General features: G+C 40.1%; 1 protein-coding gene across 4 annotated transcripts in view; it reads right to left on the reverse strand.

Moving 5' to 3' along the window:
• Positions 1 to 213: 213 nt before the first annotated feature.
• The window catches only part of LOC108086363, a 36906-nt gene continuing 16590 nt past the window's right edge, over positions 214 to 20529 (reverse strand). For 2 of the 4 annotated variants that reach the window (XM_043207983.1, XM_043208005.1), the window contains 5 exons: positions 6699 to 6806; positions 5565 to 5706; positions 5325 to 5492; positions 1417 to 5268; positions 214 to 1257 (listed from right to left, as the gene is read on the reverse strand). In XM_043207983.1, the coding sequence (XP_043063918.1) occupies positions 4483 to 5268; positions 5325 to 5492; positions 5565 to 5706; positions 6699 to 6806 (1204 nt within the window). In that variant the 3' untranslated portion in view covers positions 214 to 1257; positions 1417 to 4482. The remainder of the gene's footprint in view (positions 1258 to 1416; positions 5269 to 5324; positions 5493 to 5564; positions 5707 to 6698; positions 6807 to 20529) is intronic. The other 2 variants (XM_043208001.1, XM_043207997.1) reach the window with 2 other exon arrangements.

Genomic DNA, 20529 nt, shown 5'->3' on the forward strand with positions numbered 1-20529 from the left:
CTAAATAGGTAGGATCCACTTTCCCTTTACCGCGTCCTACTCAGGGAGGATCGCCTGTCCCAAAAACGGCTGCTCAATACGGTGGATCCGCCATTTCTTCGCGTTTCTGTTCCTTACAATCGTTGTTTGTATTTTTTCTCGACTTTCCGCATTACGCCTTTATCGCGGAGCTGACCCTTCACTACGCCAGCTTTATTCTAGTATTTTCCCGAATTTCGGCTTTAATAAAAATATTTATTATATTTGGGCTCCGTGCCTTTCATAAGATCTTTCTTAAATAGCTATATTTTTTGTGTCTACACTTAACATAAGACAAAAATAATATTTCAGACATTTGTTTTAATAAACTAGAAAAACTATGAGTAAATACAGATGTGAATAACAAATGTGACGGTCTTGCCGTCAAAGGAAATCTTCAGACCCTCCCCTTTCTTGCCGGGGGTCGACGAAAAAGCACTCGCCCCTCTCCATGTGATGACATATCGAGAGCCATCCTCGTCTACGGCGAACCGGATCCGATGGCCCGATCCAACCCTCTGGCATCGGGCACATGTCCCCCGAAGAAGTCGTGGGAAGATCATTCATCGGCGCATCGTTCACCATCGTTCATCGTTGCCTCATCTGACACCTCGTTGACGAATTTTCCGATCAATCCGGCTCCTTGGATTTCATTCAACACCCGGTTCAGGACCTCGTCCTCTGCAGCGCAGGATGGAGATCATTGTTGCCAGGGAAAAGGAAGGAGTTTCTCCTCTGGTCGTTGTGGCGAATCCGGTTTGCACTCGGGGCGGCCGTTCTCGACTTCGTCCGTGGTTCCGTGGTTTACCTGCCTCGCCGTTGGTCTAGAAAAACAGCCGACAAAAGAGGGGACGTTCCTCAACGCCGCCGTTGCTGTCGGTTGCTTTGTCGTATTCCGCAAAGTACATCGTGGGGAGCTCTTCATCCAAAGAGATCCGGCAGTGCCGCTTGGGTTCGGTTCGAGAAGCCTCATCCCGGACATAGAACGGTAGCATTGGAATGTGATGAGACCCGGCGACGACGGTCGGAGTTGCCTAGGCCATGCGCAAAGCCTAAAGAGGCTGATTCCTCCGATGTTTGATCGACAAAGGCATCGATGGGGCTGTAAGTTCTTCACTCCAACCACACACCAGGTGTTTGTGTTGGCCTTGTCGCTACCCGTTGCGGCCAACTCGTCACCAGCGGCTGCACTTTCTAACTGACTCTCAGTCTCGTCCAAGAACACATATTGTGATCCATCTGAAATTATAGACTTATCTTATTGTGGTGGCCTGTCTACTGGAATTCTTAACCATCGGTGCAGTGAACCCTGGACTTAAGGTACTTAACTTATTCATGGTTTTTACATAAGATTCATCTTACTAGCTACCTTAGGATTCGTTTCTTTCATCTATTCACCTGTTTACTCCTATTCTGCATATCACCGAAGTGTTCCTCGTCCGTGGCCTCTCTAGACTAATAAGGTAACTCAAACCTTGCCTGCCGCGCGTCGTCTTCTTTCTCCTTATCGACGCAGAAGGATTCAGTGATATAAACTTTGTGACGACGTAGGGTCCGTCGTAAGGCGCTAGTTTGGCAGCGAAGCCTTCGCTTGCGTTTGAAATGTGGTGTTGGCGGATCTTAACTTGTACCCGAATTTTGGTCTCAACTCCCGGCCCCGAAGAATATAGTTTTTGTGCCTGAAACGATCGTTTTAAGTTGGTACGTAGCACGTCAATATCAAAAGGTTTATTCGCCACGCAAGTTAACATCTTACCCGCCGCTTTGGCTCGGGTGGTTTTGAACCTCTGACATCCTGTCAGTCGTAACTTCTCCAAGATATAATCAAATCTCCCAACTGGGTATGCATGCGGCACCGAATAAGCGTTCAATTGTTAATAATCGACGCACATACGCCAATCACCTGTCTTCTTCTTGACTAATACTATTGGGGCACTGTGAGTCATCCGCTTCTGACTCCAGATGGACACTCTCTGTTCTAGAGTCTTTGTTTGGTCTTTTCTTCTTCTGCTTTCGCTTCATGTCGTGCAGGCCGCTATCGTCGTTGTAATAATATGAATTTCTTCACGTTTTGCTACCATGCGGGTGAATCCTTCTCTTACAAAACTTGACGGTCCAGATTCATTTGTGTCCCCCACCCATTGATCACCGCACTGTAGCCGTGATCAGACGGGTTGTCCCTACTTACGCCTTCCTTTCTCCCACTCCTTGAACGTGGCCCCTGATCTCAATCTTTCAAACGTTTGAAATGGCGTGGCGGTAAAAAGATATCCAGGCATTCCCGCTGTAACGTTAAGCATGAGGCGGTCTGCAAGTGGCTCGTAAGAAACCAACAGGTTACCCTACCTTCGAGAATCTCAGTGGGACTTCTTCCTGATCGCCACCATACGTTACTTTTTGTTCCTCGAATTCGGCGATTATCGATCAAACTCTAGAACCTTGTATTTCATTGGCGCATTCGTTTTGGAAGCAAATGGCGATGATGGGGGACTCTTAATGGTGATTCCAGCGTTAACGCTTCCATCCCGCTATTGAGTTCGGGTGGTTGTTTCCCCAATCTAAAAAGTCCCCTTGTGTCGAGCCTACACTTTTCCCTTGTCTGCTCTGGATTGGAGCGCGATAACTATAGAATTCTTGTAATTCTATGAATCGTTTTCACACTGTTTCGGGAAAATAGCCCCTGCTCCCCATCGTGGCACACGCCTTCAGCAACCAGGGCCGCAAATTCGTCTTCACGGCGGGCGTAGATTCATCTTACGCTCACTTCTGGGTTCTTCATCAAATCCGCCTCTTCGCACTCGCCATCCGGCACGTTTGGGTCGACCATGACTCACATAGTTACTCTATTGTCGTTTCTTTGTGAAACTCTATATGGAGCGTCGGTCTCTCAACATAGTTTGGCCTCTTTAGTGAGACTTTACGCCACTCTAGCTAGCCTCAGTCTGTTCGTGCGCCACTTGAAAAGATGCTCTCTGGCTGGGGTACAAATCTCAATTGGATTCCGGGATCCTTGACAAGAAATTTGTAAACCGCCGACACACGGTAAACAGTTCTGTCCACTCAATGAACAGGGATTTTTATATCGATAGGACCAAAAGTCACACGAGCTTGACCTTCGGGCAAGGCCGCATCCGATTGAACAATTTGCGATCGGAGCGGAAGTCGGGCGTTCAGCCATGTTGGAAAATTTCTCCAAATTTTCAAATTTTCTTGTGACCTGGAACCGAACATGAAACCCCGTCAACACGCCGCGTGATTGCGGTAGGGAGGATCCGCCGTCCCTTAACCGATTCCTCTTGGAGGATCATGGTCATTGTGGCAACCTGTCACTACCAGCGTTGCTGAGAGCGGAGAGCATTCTAGCTGTCATTGAGTCAGTCTGGATATATCCTATTGTAGAGTGCGGGTCGCACCGAGAAACTAATAAATATTGTTTGTAAATATCTGAGTAATTGCGTGCAGTTGGTTTGTATTTATTGGGCTGTTTACAGGTCATTACATTGGCGACGAGAGAAAAAAAAAACAAAACAAGAAAATAGAAAAGACCGATAAAGAATTAAATTCATTTCGGCTGTATGTGTGTTATTTTGGTACATACATACATAAAAAAAAGAGTGTGGCCACTTAAATGTAGCCTAATTGTGGATATCTGAGTAATTGCGTGCAGTTGGTTTGTATTTATTGGGCTGTTTACAGGTCATTACAGTCATCATAGTCACACGACCTGGCTTTGAGCTACCACCCCAATTTCTTGAGTTATAAATAATATAACTAACTATTTTTGGCAGACCTGTTAAGCAGGGGCGTATGCAGTTTTTTTCTTGGGCGACTTCCAAGACACTTCGGTCCCTTTTTGTTTTTTGACTTGTGAGGAGTCTTAATACTTCCCACAAATGGAGATGGAAGGGAACCGCCCCTAGCAACAGCGACGGAGGCTGGAGTGTGGGAGAGGTCAAGTCCAAACGGTGACGTTCAAGAGCGTGAACGTGTCAAACGGCAAACTGGCGGACTTTGTATCCGCACATAAAGCTGGCTGGAGAAGGAAAATGGGACCAGAACGGAAGAGTCAAGTTAAATTTATACGAAAGTTCTGGAGAAGTCCGTTCGTAAAGGTAACCGGGCGTAGATTCAATCGAAGAAAATGGGTCAAACCTCAAACTCAGCTGAGCTAGACACTCTTTCGGTATCGAGCACAAGCAAAAAGGCGAACCGTTGAGCAAAATTCAAAAGCTACAACTGCTGGTGACTTCGGTTACAACAGTAAGCATAAAAGGACGGTGGCTGGTGCTGATTTTTTATTTTCGTAGCTGAAATATGAAATTAAGCTAACAGAAGTTTTTTAAACTCTTAGCTTGGTATACCCATGACAAATGAGAAAATTGTATTCTATACACTAAAATATAATATAAAACACCAGTACATTTCTAAAAAAAAATTTTAAAACATTTTTTTATTAATATCTATTTACTTAAGCTCTCCAACAAACTTTGCTTCCAACTCTGCTATCATTTTATCATCCTCCAATAATTCTAAGTCTATAAGCAAATCTTTTTCCCGGAACATTTTATTATAACACTGTGGGCTGTCATTGTTTTTTGTTTCCTTTGGCCCTTTAAGGTTTTGTTCTGATGGTTTTGAGGACGATCCCACAATTCGAATACACTCTGCCTTCATGTCTTTGGCCAGAGTTTCATCAGCTTTATCAGAAGGTTTATTTCTAGGCAACGAATTATCGTCGAACCCCAAGTTTAATTTATCGTTGAAGTCAATTTTTTTAATTTTTTTAGGGCTTGGTTCCTTTAAATTATCATTTTCAGTATTGAATGGATTATCGTTTTTATCAGTAGTTTGTGAAAAACTTATTTCATTTTCAAGAATCGAAACAGAACTTTGGTATATGTCCTCGATAACATTTGTTTGAGCCGCGTCTTTTACGCAACTTAAAACATTTAAATTGTCAACACATTGTTTAAATCGAATATCTATTTTTTGAGGATGAAGCATTATTTCAAAAGTGGTAAGATTATTTATTTGCCGTAGTTCAGTACTATTTCCAAATAAACGAAAGTCGTCTAAAAGAGTCATAATAATTTCAGAAGGTGCTGGACATCCATAATTCCGTGATTTTAATAAAAATGTTATTGTTTTGAGAGCTTCCAAGCTATAATTGGTAATGTTATTTGAATACGTCCTTTTGATTGATTCTGGTTGCATTTGAAGACAAATTTTTAATAAGGCGTTGTGCACGTCCTGTAATATATATAATATAATTGGTTAAACTTTATAAATATGTAAAGAATACTTTCCTTTAAAAGGGAGGGTTTTAGCAAATGACCGGACGATGATAAAACATTTTGAAGGCAAAAATGGGCTTGCTGACATAACAGGTCATAGTTTTCACAGCTATGTGACATCTCCAAAATTGAAAAAATGTTTTCAGTTGAACATTTTGGATTTAAACTTGAATTTTTGAGCTTTATGGATTTAAAAACAAAATTAAATTTTTAAATGAGTATAAAATATTATATAAAAAAAAAGATATTTACGCAAAATGAAGTTGGGTGTCTCGGAACTAAATCGTCCAATATTTCTTTGATAAGAACCTCAGAAATAATTTCGGAGTGGCATCCTTCACGCAGAGTAACACACCACAATGATATTACTCTATATACAATTCCGCGTATTTTGCTACAAATAAATAAGTTTGGATAAGTGGTTATCTATATTAAGTGGATAATTACCTAATAATAATTCAACTTATACACATTTAGTTGATGCAATTTCTACGTTGTCAGCTATGATGTAGGTGTACCAATACTTTTTATTGGTCATCGAAATCAAATGTTGTTTTTAAATATACTAAATCAACAAAATTTGCCTAAGAGATTCATAAAATTATGTCACCTAATATTGATAAGTTATATTATCTCGAAAATCTTTTTTAACGACCTTGCCTGGTTTTCAATGGCACGCACAGGAAAAAGAAATTTAAAGTGCCGCTCAAGTCCGAATCAAATCTTTAACCCATTATCGCCAGGTGGGTATTTAAATACCCAAGAAATCATCGGTGCTTAAAAAATTTCTAGCTTGACCTAGCAGTTCACACTAAAGACCGTTATGTATTAAAATACCATGTCATATTTTAGATATTTTTGATGATAGCAACACAAGGTTTTATCCTTTCAACTTCTATGGTCCCCAGAACAAAATCGCACGATCCGATTTATAGGCGCCATTTAATGGGTTAATAGAACGCTTTTAACAACTGCTAAACAAAATTTAACAAACTACGTCTTCGTTTGTGTACATACATATGTGGGCAATAACTAATTTTTTGACCTATTTTTTTTTTGATGCTAGGAGCATTACGGTAGCAAAGGAATTTTTATTGTTTAAATCGAAAAACGCTGTCATTCGGAATTGATAATTTGGGTCACACTTATTGCTTCAGCTTCTGCCACAAGGATACTTTCGATTAAAATTCAATTCAGAATTTCCCCCCTTCAAATTTATAAACTGTTTTCGGCAAAGAAATTATACCCTTTTCCGATTTCATATAAAATCTGAAAGTACCCCGTGTGGAAGAGTTTACAAACTTAAAAACTTACAAACAACTAAAAACCTTACCAAACTGCAACAAATATTACACTTATTTAATACATATTTATTTTTCAACTTACGCTACTTGATTTTGATTTGCTTCCGAAAACATTAATTTTGTCCATTCCAGAGCATCTATTAAAATATTTAGAACGAGTCGAAAGTCCATCCTGAGGTGTGTGTAACAACTATAAGTAAGCATAAAAACACAGTTTTAATTATTGTAGCTTTAATTTAAGACATTTGATACATGCCCAAAATGGGACAGCATTTTTAGAGCAAGGTACAAACAATACTCAGCACTATGGCAATAGCATCCAGAACAATTTATATAATCGCAGCTCTAGAAATTTAACAACTGAGATAATTTAATTTAATCTGCAAAGCTTTTACTTTTTGATACGTAAGAATCAGAGCTCGCAAATGACAGTCGCCGGTTTTTCATCATGTGCTCTCGGTGCGAGCACAACCGAAAAAGTTCATACTCTCTCACTCTCGCTTTGAGCAAGAGACCCTTGCTGTCATCATTTGTGTTTTCTGTTGAGCGCTTTTCGTTGAGCTCTTTGTATTTTGGTCTTTCAATGAGCAGTGCGTAAGGAGCAGTTCGATAAACGCTCGCACAATGAGAGTCAGCAAAAGACCGATTGACCAAAAAACTCAACGCAAACGGTCTTCGCGATGACATACCGGTTTCTTTATTGATTTTTGACGACAATTTTAACATACTTAATACTTCGATGATTTTCTGCTATGCCTCTCCTAAAGAAGTCCTTGTCCCTACTGGCAAGAAACTCGGCGATTCGATTTTCACATTCCTCCCTTGAATTCAATTTTTGTCTATCGAAAAAATTTAGCATGGCCAAAACAGATGGTAATCGCTTGGGGCAAGGTCCGTACTATAAGGTGGATGCATTAAGGGGTAATATACCCTTTTCTCCAGAGAAATACAGGGTTTTTATTTATTTTGTTTAGCATGTTACCATTGTTTTATTTAAATACAATACAAATTTTACCAACGTACGTGTCCTTAAGGGGGGAAATACAATTAGAAGGCCTGAAATGAGGGCTATGGGAGTGGTTTGCAAGTAGGGTATTAAGGGGGTCTTCCTATGTGATGGGTTGAAAAAATCGATTTTTTTTTTTTTTCATAAATTGCTCCCTTAACATGTCTAGAATACGGTAGTAAAGCGATTTTAGAAAATTCGAAGTCGTTTTAAAGATACAGCAGGTAAAAGAAAGAGCGGTTCGAAGCGCTGAGTTGGCAGTTAGAAACTATAAACGCGTTTTTCTCAAAACTGTGTTTTTCAAACTTTCCTCCATTGTATCTCAGAAACGGCTGGACCGAATTACTTGAAATTTACAGGGCACACTCAATATATGTAAACGCATGGAATGAACTATTATCAATCGAAAATTTTCAAAACTTCGATTTTTTTATAGCAAAAAACAAAAAAAAAAAAAACGCCAAATTCGCAACTTTTTTTTCAAATGTCTATCAAAAATCCAATTTTTTTTATATTCATTTGATTGTAGTTCATTCCGTGCATTTAAGCCTACAAATTAAAACGCCGTTTATTTTTTTTTTCTGATAAGCCGATCAGCCGGAATCGTGGAGGAAGTGGGAGCTCTTTTTTTCGAGGCGGGGGTGTTCAGAGCGCTGTAACTCTAGTTTGACCGAATATTTTTTGCTGAAATTTTTTATTTATACTGTCCAAATATGTGTTAATAAATGATAAAAAACTTGAAGCTCTAAATATTTACTGGTCGTAGAAAAAAAATCCTAAAATAACCCTAAAAAACAGGCCGTCACATAGGAAGACCCCCTTAAGGCAGGTTCTCACCTTGTGGAAAAAAAATTGATTTTTTTTTTTTTTGCTTATCGTATAGATACATGTTCCGAAAATGTTCTCAAAGCATTTCAGATCCAAATTTGAAATATTACAAAAGTTACAGGCCCTTACATCGAGCACATGTCGAGCACCGGCCATTGGAAGCCAAAACTTTAAACGCGTTTATCTCGGAACCACGTTTTCGGACCTTACGGAAGTAATTGAAGGCGTTGGGGTTAACCAATCGTCATCAAATTTTGTTTAAATGTTCAATTGTTTCCTTAACTAATGAACTAGGAATGTCCAAAAATATTGAAAACATTTAACAGTGAGAAAATAATTAGTGAGAAGAAAAGCGCGAAAATCGAAATTTTTTCAAAAGCTAATAACTTTTGCAATTTTCATTTTTTTTCTGATCCTAGTTCATCTTATGCACAGAACTGTTCACTTTAAGAATCTTTTTGGTTTTTGTGTTTCCGATTACCCGTTTTGGCTGAATCACTTTGTAAGGGTTTGTAAAAACGCCTTACAAGTTTGAGTGCAGGAGAGCCGCATAGCAACAGCGGGATGCGCGGCATGCAGAGAAAAAGGGAAATAACGGTGCAAAGGACTTTGGACTCAATGCTGCGGTGAGTCTGCAGACTTTGGACCCAATAACGGTGAGTCTGCGGACTTCGGACCCGCGCAAAGAGGAGAGACCGTGAACTAACGGTACCGTTCTGGACTTTGTACCCGTTATAACGGTGAAGTTCTGGACTTTGTACCCGTTATAACGGTGAAGTTGGCGGACTTTGGACCAGCACAAAGAGGAGAGACCGTGAACTAACGGGACTTGTGCTGCCCTTTGGACCCGATCACGCCACTTGTCCTGCACTTTGGACCCAATCACGCCACCGAAGGAGGGAAATAACGGGAACAGGGTGGCATATAAAAGGAGGACGCGTGCAGGAAGCTGGACAGTCAAGTGAAAGTCGTGCAAGTGACCGTATCAACGCGAGGAGTTAGAAAGGAACCGCCTCGGAGGACGGTCGTGTCCAAGACCCGCCAAGACAGTCAAGTGAAAGCCGTGCAAGAGACCGTACCAACGCGAGTGAAAGCCCAAGTGAACAACAAGTGCCAGGATACCAGGAATCAAGATCGCCGAGTCGAGAAGCCCAACGACGGTCACGTCTACATAAGCTGAGACTGCCAAGCTGAGATCCCGAGGGTACAAGGTAAGTTGTAGTGTGCGTCTACGAGTCTCGAAAACGACGGTATTGGTGGAGTCCGAGTAAGTGGATGTTGTGTGAAAGGTACCCAGCGTCGGTTCGCATGAGATATTGAGAACCTGCTGAGGGCCAGCTGACGAAGATCCAGTGGATGTTGTGCGAAAGGTACCCGGCGTCGGTTTCTCATGAAAGATTGGGGACCTGCTGAGGGCCAGCTGACGAAAATCCGAGGGAGTTGTGCGAAAGGTGCCCGGAGTCGGTTTCTCATGAAAGATTGAGGACCTGCCGAGGCCCAGCCGACGAAATCCCGACCGACTTCAGGGTAGAGCGTGGAGTGTTGACTGCAGCAGCGCTGCTTAGCCCTCCAGTAAGGTTTTCTGCTCAATATCCGCCAAGTTGTGAGAGACTCGTAGCGAGCCTAGTACGCGACCGGTGCCCGAAAGACTCGGCAAGGCAGAGGACGCACGACAGGCGTGCCGTCGCAGGAGTCGACGCGGGAGCCATTTCCGGCGTCAACGAGGGAGATCGAGTCATCAGACAGCAGAACCACGAATCAAATATCGAGCTACAAATCTACGTACAATAAACCCAACAAGTATTCTTAAATCTAACCTAACTCTGTGTTATTCTTTGGTCTCGGGGTTACGCATCAATAAATTAGGTGGGACGAACACACAAACTCATCTGAGCTAGCCGCACGTTCTCGTAGCGAGCGAAGACACAAAAGCAGTTCGTTACAACTTCCGTAAGCGGGACACCTTTTTACCGAAATGTTGCAACTGAGGAACGCCCCCTCCCGCCCCTTTTTTGATTTTTCAATTTTGAAATTTTTTTTTTCGCAAAATAAATATGTTTTCAAATAAAGTTACAAATTTCAGATTTTTATCTTTAACCGTTTTCTCAAAACAATTTTTTTTAAAAAATGTCCATTTTTCGGCCCTACAAGGTGAGAACCTGCCTTAAGGGGTTTTTTTTTTAGAAATCGGGGCACTAGAACCTAAGATACAGCCGTTCATAGCGCACGGTGTGCATGACTACCTAATGTCCACCTAAAACTTTAAACGCGATTATCTCGGAATCGCATATTTGAGAAAAGGTCGTTGCGGTGAGCACGATATCTCGGTAACCACTACATCGATCGATTTGAAATTTTGGGGGATTGTTTGTAGATACAATAGCTAGTTCGTGAACGAAGGAATTTTATTTTCGATAAATTTTTCTATTTTTTTGGGGCGAAAAACTAAATTATTAGACCTCGAAAAATCGGTTATTTTGAAAAAATAATCACTCTAACTGTAAAAAATTTTTTTCATAAAATCCTTCGTTCACGAACTAGGTAACACTATATACTAACGTAGTTTTTTTTTTTTTCGTTGAGCCGTTTTCTTGTTTTCATGCTCACCGTTAGCCACTACTTAAAAAAGGACTTCTGCGGCAAGGACTATAACTTCCACAATTCTCAAAATTTTCACTCGAAATTTTATACGAAGAAAGTTAAGGACACGTACTTTGATAAAATTTTTATTGAATTTAAATAAAACAATGGTAACATGCTAAAAAAAAATAAATAAAAACCATGTATTTCTCTGGTGAAAAAGGTATATAACCCCTTAAATGAATCTTAGCGGTTCTTTTTGCATGTTATTGGGTAATTATTGAGCAATAAAAATCAGTCAAGTTTTTTGAAAAATATTGTAATTAAGCCCATTTATGATCAATAATGTGGAGTCGTGTTTTTAGGGAAGGACTTTGCGCCGTGCAGTCTCCAGGTCCAGGATCACGACTTGAACAAAAAACAGCAACTGGTACTTAAAGGTACAGCGCACACCATGAATTATTCCATATTTGAAAAAAATTATTTTTCCATTAAAAAATTTGAAGTTAAAAAAAAGATTTTAAAAAAACGCTTTTTTCGACTTTGTTTGTAAAAAAAAAACACATTATAACAAACAAATATGAAAAACCGTTATATTCAATGGAGAATTTAATTTCAAACATAATGCAAAAAACCGCACGGCGACTTTGAAAACACGACTTTTCAGGAGAAGCGTTTAAAGTTTACTTTTGTGCCTGTTCGCCATATGACAAACCCTCACTAAATTGCGTATAACTTTGAAAATAAGTACCGGACGGCTTTATGCTTTCAAAGGCTTATTCCCAGATATATTTAGAGTACATTAACCCAAAAAAATTGTTTTCAAAAAAAAAAAAATTTCTAATTGTATTTCCCCCCTTAAGTAAATTCGTATAAAATTTCGAGTGAACATATTCATAATTGTGGAAGTTATAGTCCTTGCCGCAGAAGTCCTTTTTTCAGTAGTGGCTAACGGTGAGCATGAAAACAAGGAAACGGCTCAACAGAAAAAAAAAAAAAAAACTACGTTAGTATATAGTGTTACCTAGTTCGTGAACGAAGGATTTTACGAAAAAAAAATTTGTACAGTTACAGTGATTTTTTTTCAATAAAGCTGATTTTTCGAGGTCTAATAATTTATTTTTTCGCCCCAAAAAAATAGAAAAATTTGTCGAAAATGAAATTCCTTCGTTCACGAACTAGCTATTGTATCTACAAACAATCCATCAAAATTTCAAATCGATCGATTTAGTGGTTACCGAGATATCGTGCTCACCGCAATGACCTTTTCTCAAAAATGCGATTCCGAGATAATCGCGTTTAAAGTTTTAGGTGGACATTAGGTAGTCATGGAATGAATGCGCTATGAACGGCTGTATCTTAGGTTCTAGTGCCCCGATCTCTAAAAAATTTTCCAGAAAAATTGTTGAAAGTATGTACATAAAAAAAAATCATAACATTTTTTTCGGTTTTTTGAGCCTGAAAAAGGTATATAACCCCTTAACACTTCCCAACCAAGCTTCCGTAGCTTGTGACGCGTCACCAAATATGTATGGGGCCTGGCGTTGTCATGATGGAACACAATGGAACATTACGATTCACCATGGCTGGCCGTTTCTGTTCAAGTGCAATCTTCAATCGCTCCAGTTGTTCACAGTAGAGGTCAGAATTGATGGTTTGGCCATAGGGCAACACTTCATAATGGATAATTCCTCTGATATCCCACCATACACTTAGCAACACCTTCTGAGCCGTCAGTCCTGGGTTTGCCACCGTTTGAGACGACTCACCGTGCTTCGACCAGGATCTTTTACGCTTTATGTTGTCATATGTGATCCATTTTTCATCACCAGTGACTAACCGATCCAGAAATGAGTCGAGTTTATTACGGTGCAACAAAGATTCGCAGATTCATACACGGTCGAAAAGGTTTTTTTGGGATAACTCATAAGGCACCCATACATCGAGCTTTTTTTTTAAATTTTTCGACTTTAAATGCCTATGGACGGTTTCCGTGCTTAGTTGCAGCTCCTCTGCGATGGTAATAATAGTCACATGACGATCTCGATCCACTATTTCCATGATTTTATCCGTATCAACGGTCACTGGTCGTCCGGAAGACTTGGGTGTTTCGGTATCAAAATTGCCACTTCGGAATCGCCTAAACCACTGTTCGGCGGTTTGAATCGAAAGTTTGTTATCTCCTAAGACAGCAATAATCTGTCTGCGAGATTCCGCGGCAGTTTTTCCCTGTGCGAAATAAAATTTCAAAATTGCCCGAATTTCTGCGTTTGTGAACTCCATTTCAATCGATTGTAATTTTTTAACGTGGAAAGTTCTTTTCAGAAGGCTTTTGTTAGATTGATTTAAGGGGCACAACTAGTGTGAAGTTTTAAAAAAATCAAAAAAAAATTTTTTTTCATATTTCGGTAGATTACACTTTTAAAATTAACATATTAAAATTTAAAATCGATATCTTAAATAGTTTTTGAGTTATAACAATTGCTGCAGTGATTATTCAAAAACTAACCAAAATTTTTGGTAAAATTTGATTTTTTTTTGAAAACGCCGCCATTTTGTTAATTTTTGATATTTATTTATTGTAGTTCATGGTATAGACAATATCATCTAGTTTAACGAGAATTTTTCATTTTTTAATTTCATCCACGGAGAGGGCCGGAATTACTGCAGCAGTTAAGGCACTTTTTTGTAGCGCCGTTGGAGATCGACTCTAACTTAAAAAATATTTAATTTTTTTCTTTAAAAATTTCACTATATGAATTAAAATTCTTAAAATTCTTAAAACATGCATAAATATATTCAGAAAATTTGCAAAATAATTGGTCAAGTAGTTTTATTTATAAAAATTCCCAAAAATCCTTTTTTTTAGGCCGTCACACTAGTTGTGCCCCTTGAAATTTAAAGATGACATCCAATCATGTATTCAGCAGCAAGTAGCAATAAACGTTAGAGGTGGCAATATCGTTCGAGCCTCTTAAACATGGTGTTTGATGACATCATAAGTCAACATTAATTTTGATTTCATTATTATTATTTGTATAAATAACTTGTTTAATTTGCTTACTATTTTGAAGTCTTTGCCAACTTGTTATATTGAATTACCCCACACTGTAATCATATGCTTATGCTTTGAATTCGCCTTACGCTCTTTTATACATGCAGCTCACACATGTACATACATACATATCTCTTTTTTGTAAACTCGAAATCGAACATTAAAACCAGTGCATATTAGAGACCGAAACAAGACGAACGTTTTAATTTTACTCTAATAACTCTGCATTCGGCAGAGTCCGCACATTTTGGCGACCGTGACAGGACTCTGCATTCGGCAAGTCCCACCATAATTCACTTAGAATTATTCCCTCTGCATTCGGCGGAGAAATAGATTCCAGCAACGCCAATACTTGGTGTATTTTGGCAGCAGCGGCAGCTCATCGGAATAGTGGCAGTGCGTTTGGCATCATCGTTGGATCTCCGGAAGCATCGTTGGATCACCGGAATCATCGCCGCTGGATCGTCGTGGATACCTGCATACAGGGTATGCGCATCATAACCGTCGCAAGTACAGATTTGGAGACCAAGGAATAGCGGCACAAAGAGGAAGAAAAACTGTAAGCTAGACTCGCAAATGCAATCGCGGTTTTGTCATTCCACTGTGAACCAAAGGGCATTGCCCATATACACATACATACTTGTGCAGCTAGTCTGCAAATAAATAAGCCAAGAATTGAGTTACTCTCGCAAGCATCGGAGTGTTTTGTTTTCTCCCTCTGAACCAAAGGGCATTGCCAACATATTTGGATAAGGTATTGCTTCACTCAATAATTGCTCTACACCAGAGAACTGCATCGAGTATGAGCGTTCATGTTCGATCAAACTTGCTCAAAGCAATCACAACTCAACACAGCGCTTCTCTATGAAGTAGTACGTTCCAGTTTCGTGCACAAAACGAACGAGTTCGAACCATTCACTTGAGTGTTCTGCTTACTGATTAAAACTGATTTGTTGGATTCGGTATGATGATCGAAAATGATTGTACCGAAAAAGACGATAAAGTAAAACGACTCACGAACCGCTCAGACTTCGAACAAGTTGCACTTGAATTGAATGTGAGTGAACGAATCAGATCGAAAATGTGTGCATAGTTTTTATGTAAATATGTTTATTTTAAAGGAAACAAGTTGCGGTGCATTAATTTAACCAAAATTCAAAACTTCATTTATTTCTTCATTATTAACAACAAATATTTTCTAATTTCAACCTTAATTGCTAAAGTTTTTATAAAATGAATTTAAAAACAATAAGCTATCAACTGAACATGGTCCGAGCCTATTTCTTTTTTCAGTTATAACATTTCCAGCTAAAGAAAACGAACGCTCAGCGGCTGCGCTGCTGGCGGGAATGGAATGAATTTGCAATGCTAATTTTGTTAAAAAGGGATATTTGTTTTCATTATTTTCCCACCAGTTAAGTAAATTAAAGTTTTCATCCATTCCAACTTTTTCATTGCAATACCTTTCCAATTCTTCTTCAGGTGTCTCTGCGGTTTGTAAGAAGTTACGTTTCATTAAATGCGGGAAAAAGAAAGTGTCGTTGGTTTTATTTCCTGCTGGAACTTGGCTACTGGCATCTATGGTACTTTCTAAATCAAACGAAAACTGCGTTGTCGATGAATTCGATAAAGGTGTACTTGGAGTTGAAGATTGATTCTCTGTCAAAATGCGAGCGTTGCAAAACAATTATATTTCTTCTAAATCGTTTGGCTGCATATTTAAAGCCGGGGGATATAAAAAATATGCAACTTTGTGCCATATACCGATGTTAGGGACCCATATTTCGTTAATATTATTTATTATTTTTTCTTTTAAAGTTGAAATAACCGGTATATCATCGTTTGTCGGTTGACATAGATTTGTAATTGTTAAAATTGCCGGCAACACATAGCACAGCGAAGGTGCACTGCAAAGCTGCAGTTTTTTAAAAACAATCTCAAAATTCTCACACATTTCGACTACCGATTTAACAACAGGTTTGTTAATATGTAAAAACCGCAAGCTTTGTTCATGTACATGTAAAAAACAAAAAAAAAGTTTGCATCCAAGGGCAGAACGACATCTTTTCACAAGGGTTAATACTCTGAAAAAAAATCGTCCACACACATACTCTTTCTTCAACAAGCACGAACGCACGGACTAAAAACCGAACGATTAGGCAACCGACGAGACTACCTTGTACATATAACGATTTAAGCAACATTCTCGAACATTCCTTGCCGCTCACACAAAACGGTTCGATCGAACAAAATCATTCGGAACCGAGCCTGAGTGATTGGAACTGAATGTTCGCTTTGAGCACAATCACTTACGACCATACATTTTTGTTGAACCAATGTTTTCAATCACAAAAAATCCGAGTAAATGAACGAGTATAATCGAAAAAATTGTGATCGTTGCAGCTCTCTGCTCTACACTTACTTTTCGTTAATTAACTCTTCGCAAAAATGACTGATACTCAACTCGTATCTTTAAGACAACAAAGGAATACAATTCAGCGAAATATAGTTAATCTCAAAGTTCGCATCGAACTGCAGAACGACCTTGCTGCCCTTGAATGCCAGTCACAAATTTTGGAATCATATTTTAAACAAATTCTTCAAATTCAATCACAGATCGAACGGCTGGATGCGGCTGACGACGGCCGGCAAGAATTAGAGGACGTATTCATAGAAACCAAGGCAATTATCATCACTCGAATTGGGGCGTCAAAGAAGGATCGGCCAGAAGATGCAAGTTTCTTTAATTCATCGGCAAGTTGTGCAACTGGGCACAATAATCGTTTGCCTTCGTTGAAGCTGCCTAAGTTCGACGGGAAGTATGGTGACTACATGAAGTTTATTACTGCATTTACTAGCATGGTACATGATGACGCTTCTATATCAGCTGTTGACAAATTTAACTACTTGCTTAGCTGTTTGTCTGGACCCGCGCTGAGTGTTGTGGCCCCATTTCAAGTGTCCGAAATCAATTATCCAAAGGCGTTAAAGCAGTTTTGATTTACGATAAAAAGGTTTTGATTTTCACAGAGCACATATCTAGCTTATTCGACATTCAAATTATGAAAAGATCTGATCCCGCAGCTCTTCGCTGTATCTTGGATACCGTCTCCGCGCTGCGTGAATCTTTGTTGTCGTTAGGAACAGAAGCAGATGTTATGAACGCAATACTAATTCATCTTGTCTTATCTAAAATTGATGCAGATTCGAAATTATCGTACGATCGGTGTCAAGAATACGAGGTGTTGCCTACTTGGGAGGATTGTTATCGCAGTTTAAGCCGTCATTGTCAATTTTCGGAGAGCAACGTTAAACGAACATCTGATGAGAAGCCAAAGGAAAGACCCACGCAGAATAGAAGAGCCTTTGTTACGGCACAGGGTGGTTGTAAAAAATGTTCTGCTACTGATCACTCTCTCACTCAGTGCCCTTCATTTGGTTTACTAGACTGGCAGGATAAATTGAATTTCGTTAAACAATCCGCTCTGTGCATAAATTGTTTGCACACCGGCCATTTGGCGAGCAGATGTCCAAACAGATCTCGATGCCGCGTTTGTCAAGGCTTACATCATACTATTCTGCATAGATCTGCTCATCCAGTGCAACCAACACAAATTGTTTCCAACACATCTCAGCAGCAGCGGGAACCCACACATGCTGTTTCCATGCTTTCGCGTCATTCGAGGCGCGCTTTAATTCCTACAGCAATAGTATTGATTAGGGATAAGTTCGGAATATTTCAGCCAGCCAGAGCTTTGCTTGACTCAGGCTCTGAAATAAATTTCATCTCTGAAGAGTTGGCCAAGCTCCTTCAGCTCAGATTTGAGAGACAGAAGTATGACATTTCTGGCATAGGCGATGTCAGAACGCAGATAAGATTCTCGGTCTCAACAACAATTCGGTCACGATTATCTGTAAATGAATGGCATTTACAATTCGCTGTAGCCAAGACAATACCACTTAATCAGCTAGAGCGATTCGTTGATACTTCACAATGGAACATGCCCTCAGAGATTGACCTTGCAGATCCAGGCTTCTACATGCCTCACCGAATTGACCTACTCATCAGCACACAAGAGTTTTTTGACTTACTTTCAAATGGCAAAATTTCTTTGGGTCCAGGCCTTCCTTGCCTGGTCAATACTGCTCTTGGTTGGATCGTTGGCGGAAAGGTTTCTGATATTCCGCAATCTCAAGTCGTAACATGCAACATGGCACGTTCTACGGAGCTGCAAGGTGCACTAGAAAAGTTTTGGCTAATCGAGGAGTTTTATTCGCACGATCAGGGCTTCACCGCAGAAGATCAGGAATGCGAACGGCATTTTGTGGCAAACACAAGGTTTCTCACATCTGGACGGGTCGAAGTTTGCTTGCCATTTAAGGAGAATCCTCACATGCTAGGTAAATCGTTTGAAATTGCCAAATCCCGGTTTTTGCAAACTGAACGTAGGTTGAGCCGCAACCCGTTGTTGAAGGAGATGTACGTACAATTCATGAGGGAGTACATAGAGTTGAATCATATGCAATTGGCATCTAATTTCGAATCTCAGAAGACACATTATGTAATCCCGCATCATGGAGTCCTTAGATCTGAAAGCACAACTACCCAGCTGCGTGTTGTGTTTGATGCATCGTGCAAAACAACGTCAAACCTGTCTCTGAATGAGTTGTTGATGATTGGCCCAAGCATCCAGCAGAATCTTATCCTAACACTTCTTGCCTTTCGTTTACATCGTCATGCACTCGTAGCTGATATCTGCAAGATGTATCGCCAGTTTGAAGTATCACCAGACGATCTTATGTATCAACTTGTTCTCTGGAGAGAATCCTCAGCTGCGCCTTTAGAATTGTTTCAGCTCAACACTGTCACGTATGGCATGTCCTGTGCACCATTTCTAGCAATCAGGAGCTTGAAATATATTGCGGATAACTTCTCCAATCAGTTTCCCATCGGAGCATCCGTACTTAAAGAAGATATGTACGTCGATGACCTCCTTACTGGAGCAGACAGTGTCGAAGAGCTTCATCTTAAGGCTGCAGAGGTCATCAGGATACTTTCTAAGGCTGGATTAGAGCTTGCAAAGTGGAACACAAGCAAAATAGAAGGCGATGGCGCAGAGTTCCAATTCAAAGTTGATACCAAAGATGTGACGAAGACTTTGGGCATGTTGTGGCAACCAAAACTCGATGTGTTCTGTTTCAGGTATACCCTACCTAAAATCTCTTTCATCACCAAGCGGAGCATCGTTTCACTTGTAGCTCACCTGTACGATTTTCTAGGGCTCGTATCACCAGTCGTTATTCGATGCAAAATATTGGTCCAAGAGTTGTGGATGCATCGTCTAAACTGGGACGATCCACTTCCTTATGAGCTTCAATCTCAGTGGAAGCGAATAGAAGAAGATTTGCACAATCTTCAAACCATCGAAGTCCCAAGATGCATTAACTCGTCACCAAGAAGTCTATCGGAAATACACGGATTTTCAGATGCATCGCAGCGAGCTTATGGATGTTGCCTATATCTACGAACATACATACATAGATGGAGAGTTTAAATCAATGCTAATCATCGTCAAGTCTAAAGTGGCCCCAATAAAAGCAATTTCATTGCCGCGGCTAGAATTGTGCGCCGCATATTTATTGTGTCAAAAATGGGCCAAGATTAAGCATAAATTGGAAAATTACATTGATAATATTTTCTTTTGGACAGATTCGAGAATCGTTCTCCAGTGGCTTACCATGCACTCGTCCAGGCTAAACTGTTTCGTCGCCAACCGGATTTCTGAGATGCAAGCAACCACGTCAAACATCACTTGGAGGCACGTTCCGGGCAAGGAGAATCCAGCGGACATAGTGTCAAGAGGCTGCGCAGCGTCCGAGCTTATGGAGACTATATGGTTTCGTGGACCAAGCTTCTTATGTCAAGACTCATCTGGATGGCCTCAACCAGTACCAAATTCTCAGGACACCAGTGAAGAGTTGGAGCTGCGGAAAGCAACAGTCCTCACATGTACCGATAGTGGTAGCAAGGAAGATTTACTCGATGACATTATCAACAAATTTTCATCCTATCGGCGCATTTTGCGAGTCATGGCTTTTGTGTTGCGCGTCTTCAATAAAATCAAGGTCAACAGGAAGGTGAACTTAGTCGATGTAATTCATACACCAGCAACTGAATTGCAATACGCGTTCAAGCACATTGTATCGCATATTCAGCAGAAGGCCTTTTTCAACGAAATCCAGCAGCTGAAGGGAAACAAGATTTTGAAGCCCGAATTTCAAAAGCTAAATCCGTTCCTAGCAGGATGCCAAATTTCCTGTTCTTCTACCAAAAAATCATTCCTTCACATTGAAATTCGTTGAATATCTCCACCAGCAGCACATGCACGCAGGACCAAAGGCTCTCTTTGGAATCCTGCGACTTCAGGCTTGGATTGTAAACGC

The sequence above is a fragment of the Drosophila ficusphila genome, unplaced genomic scaffold, assembly GCF_018152265.1.
Source record: "Drosophila ficusphila isolate 14025-0441.05 unplaced genomic scaffold, ASM1815226v1 contig_106, whole genome shotgun sequence".
In the NCBI taxonomy this organism is placed as follows: domain Eukaryota; kingdom Metazoa; phylum Arthropoda; class Insecta; order Diptera; family Drosophilidae; genus Drosophila; species Drosophila ficusphila.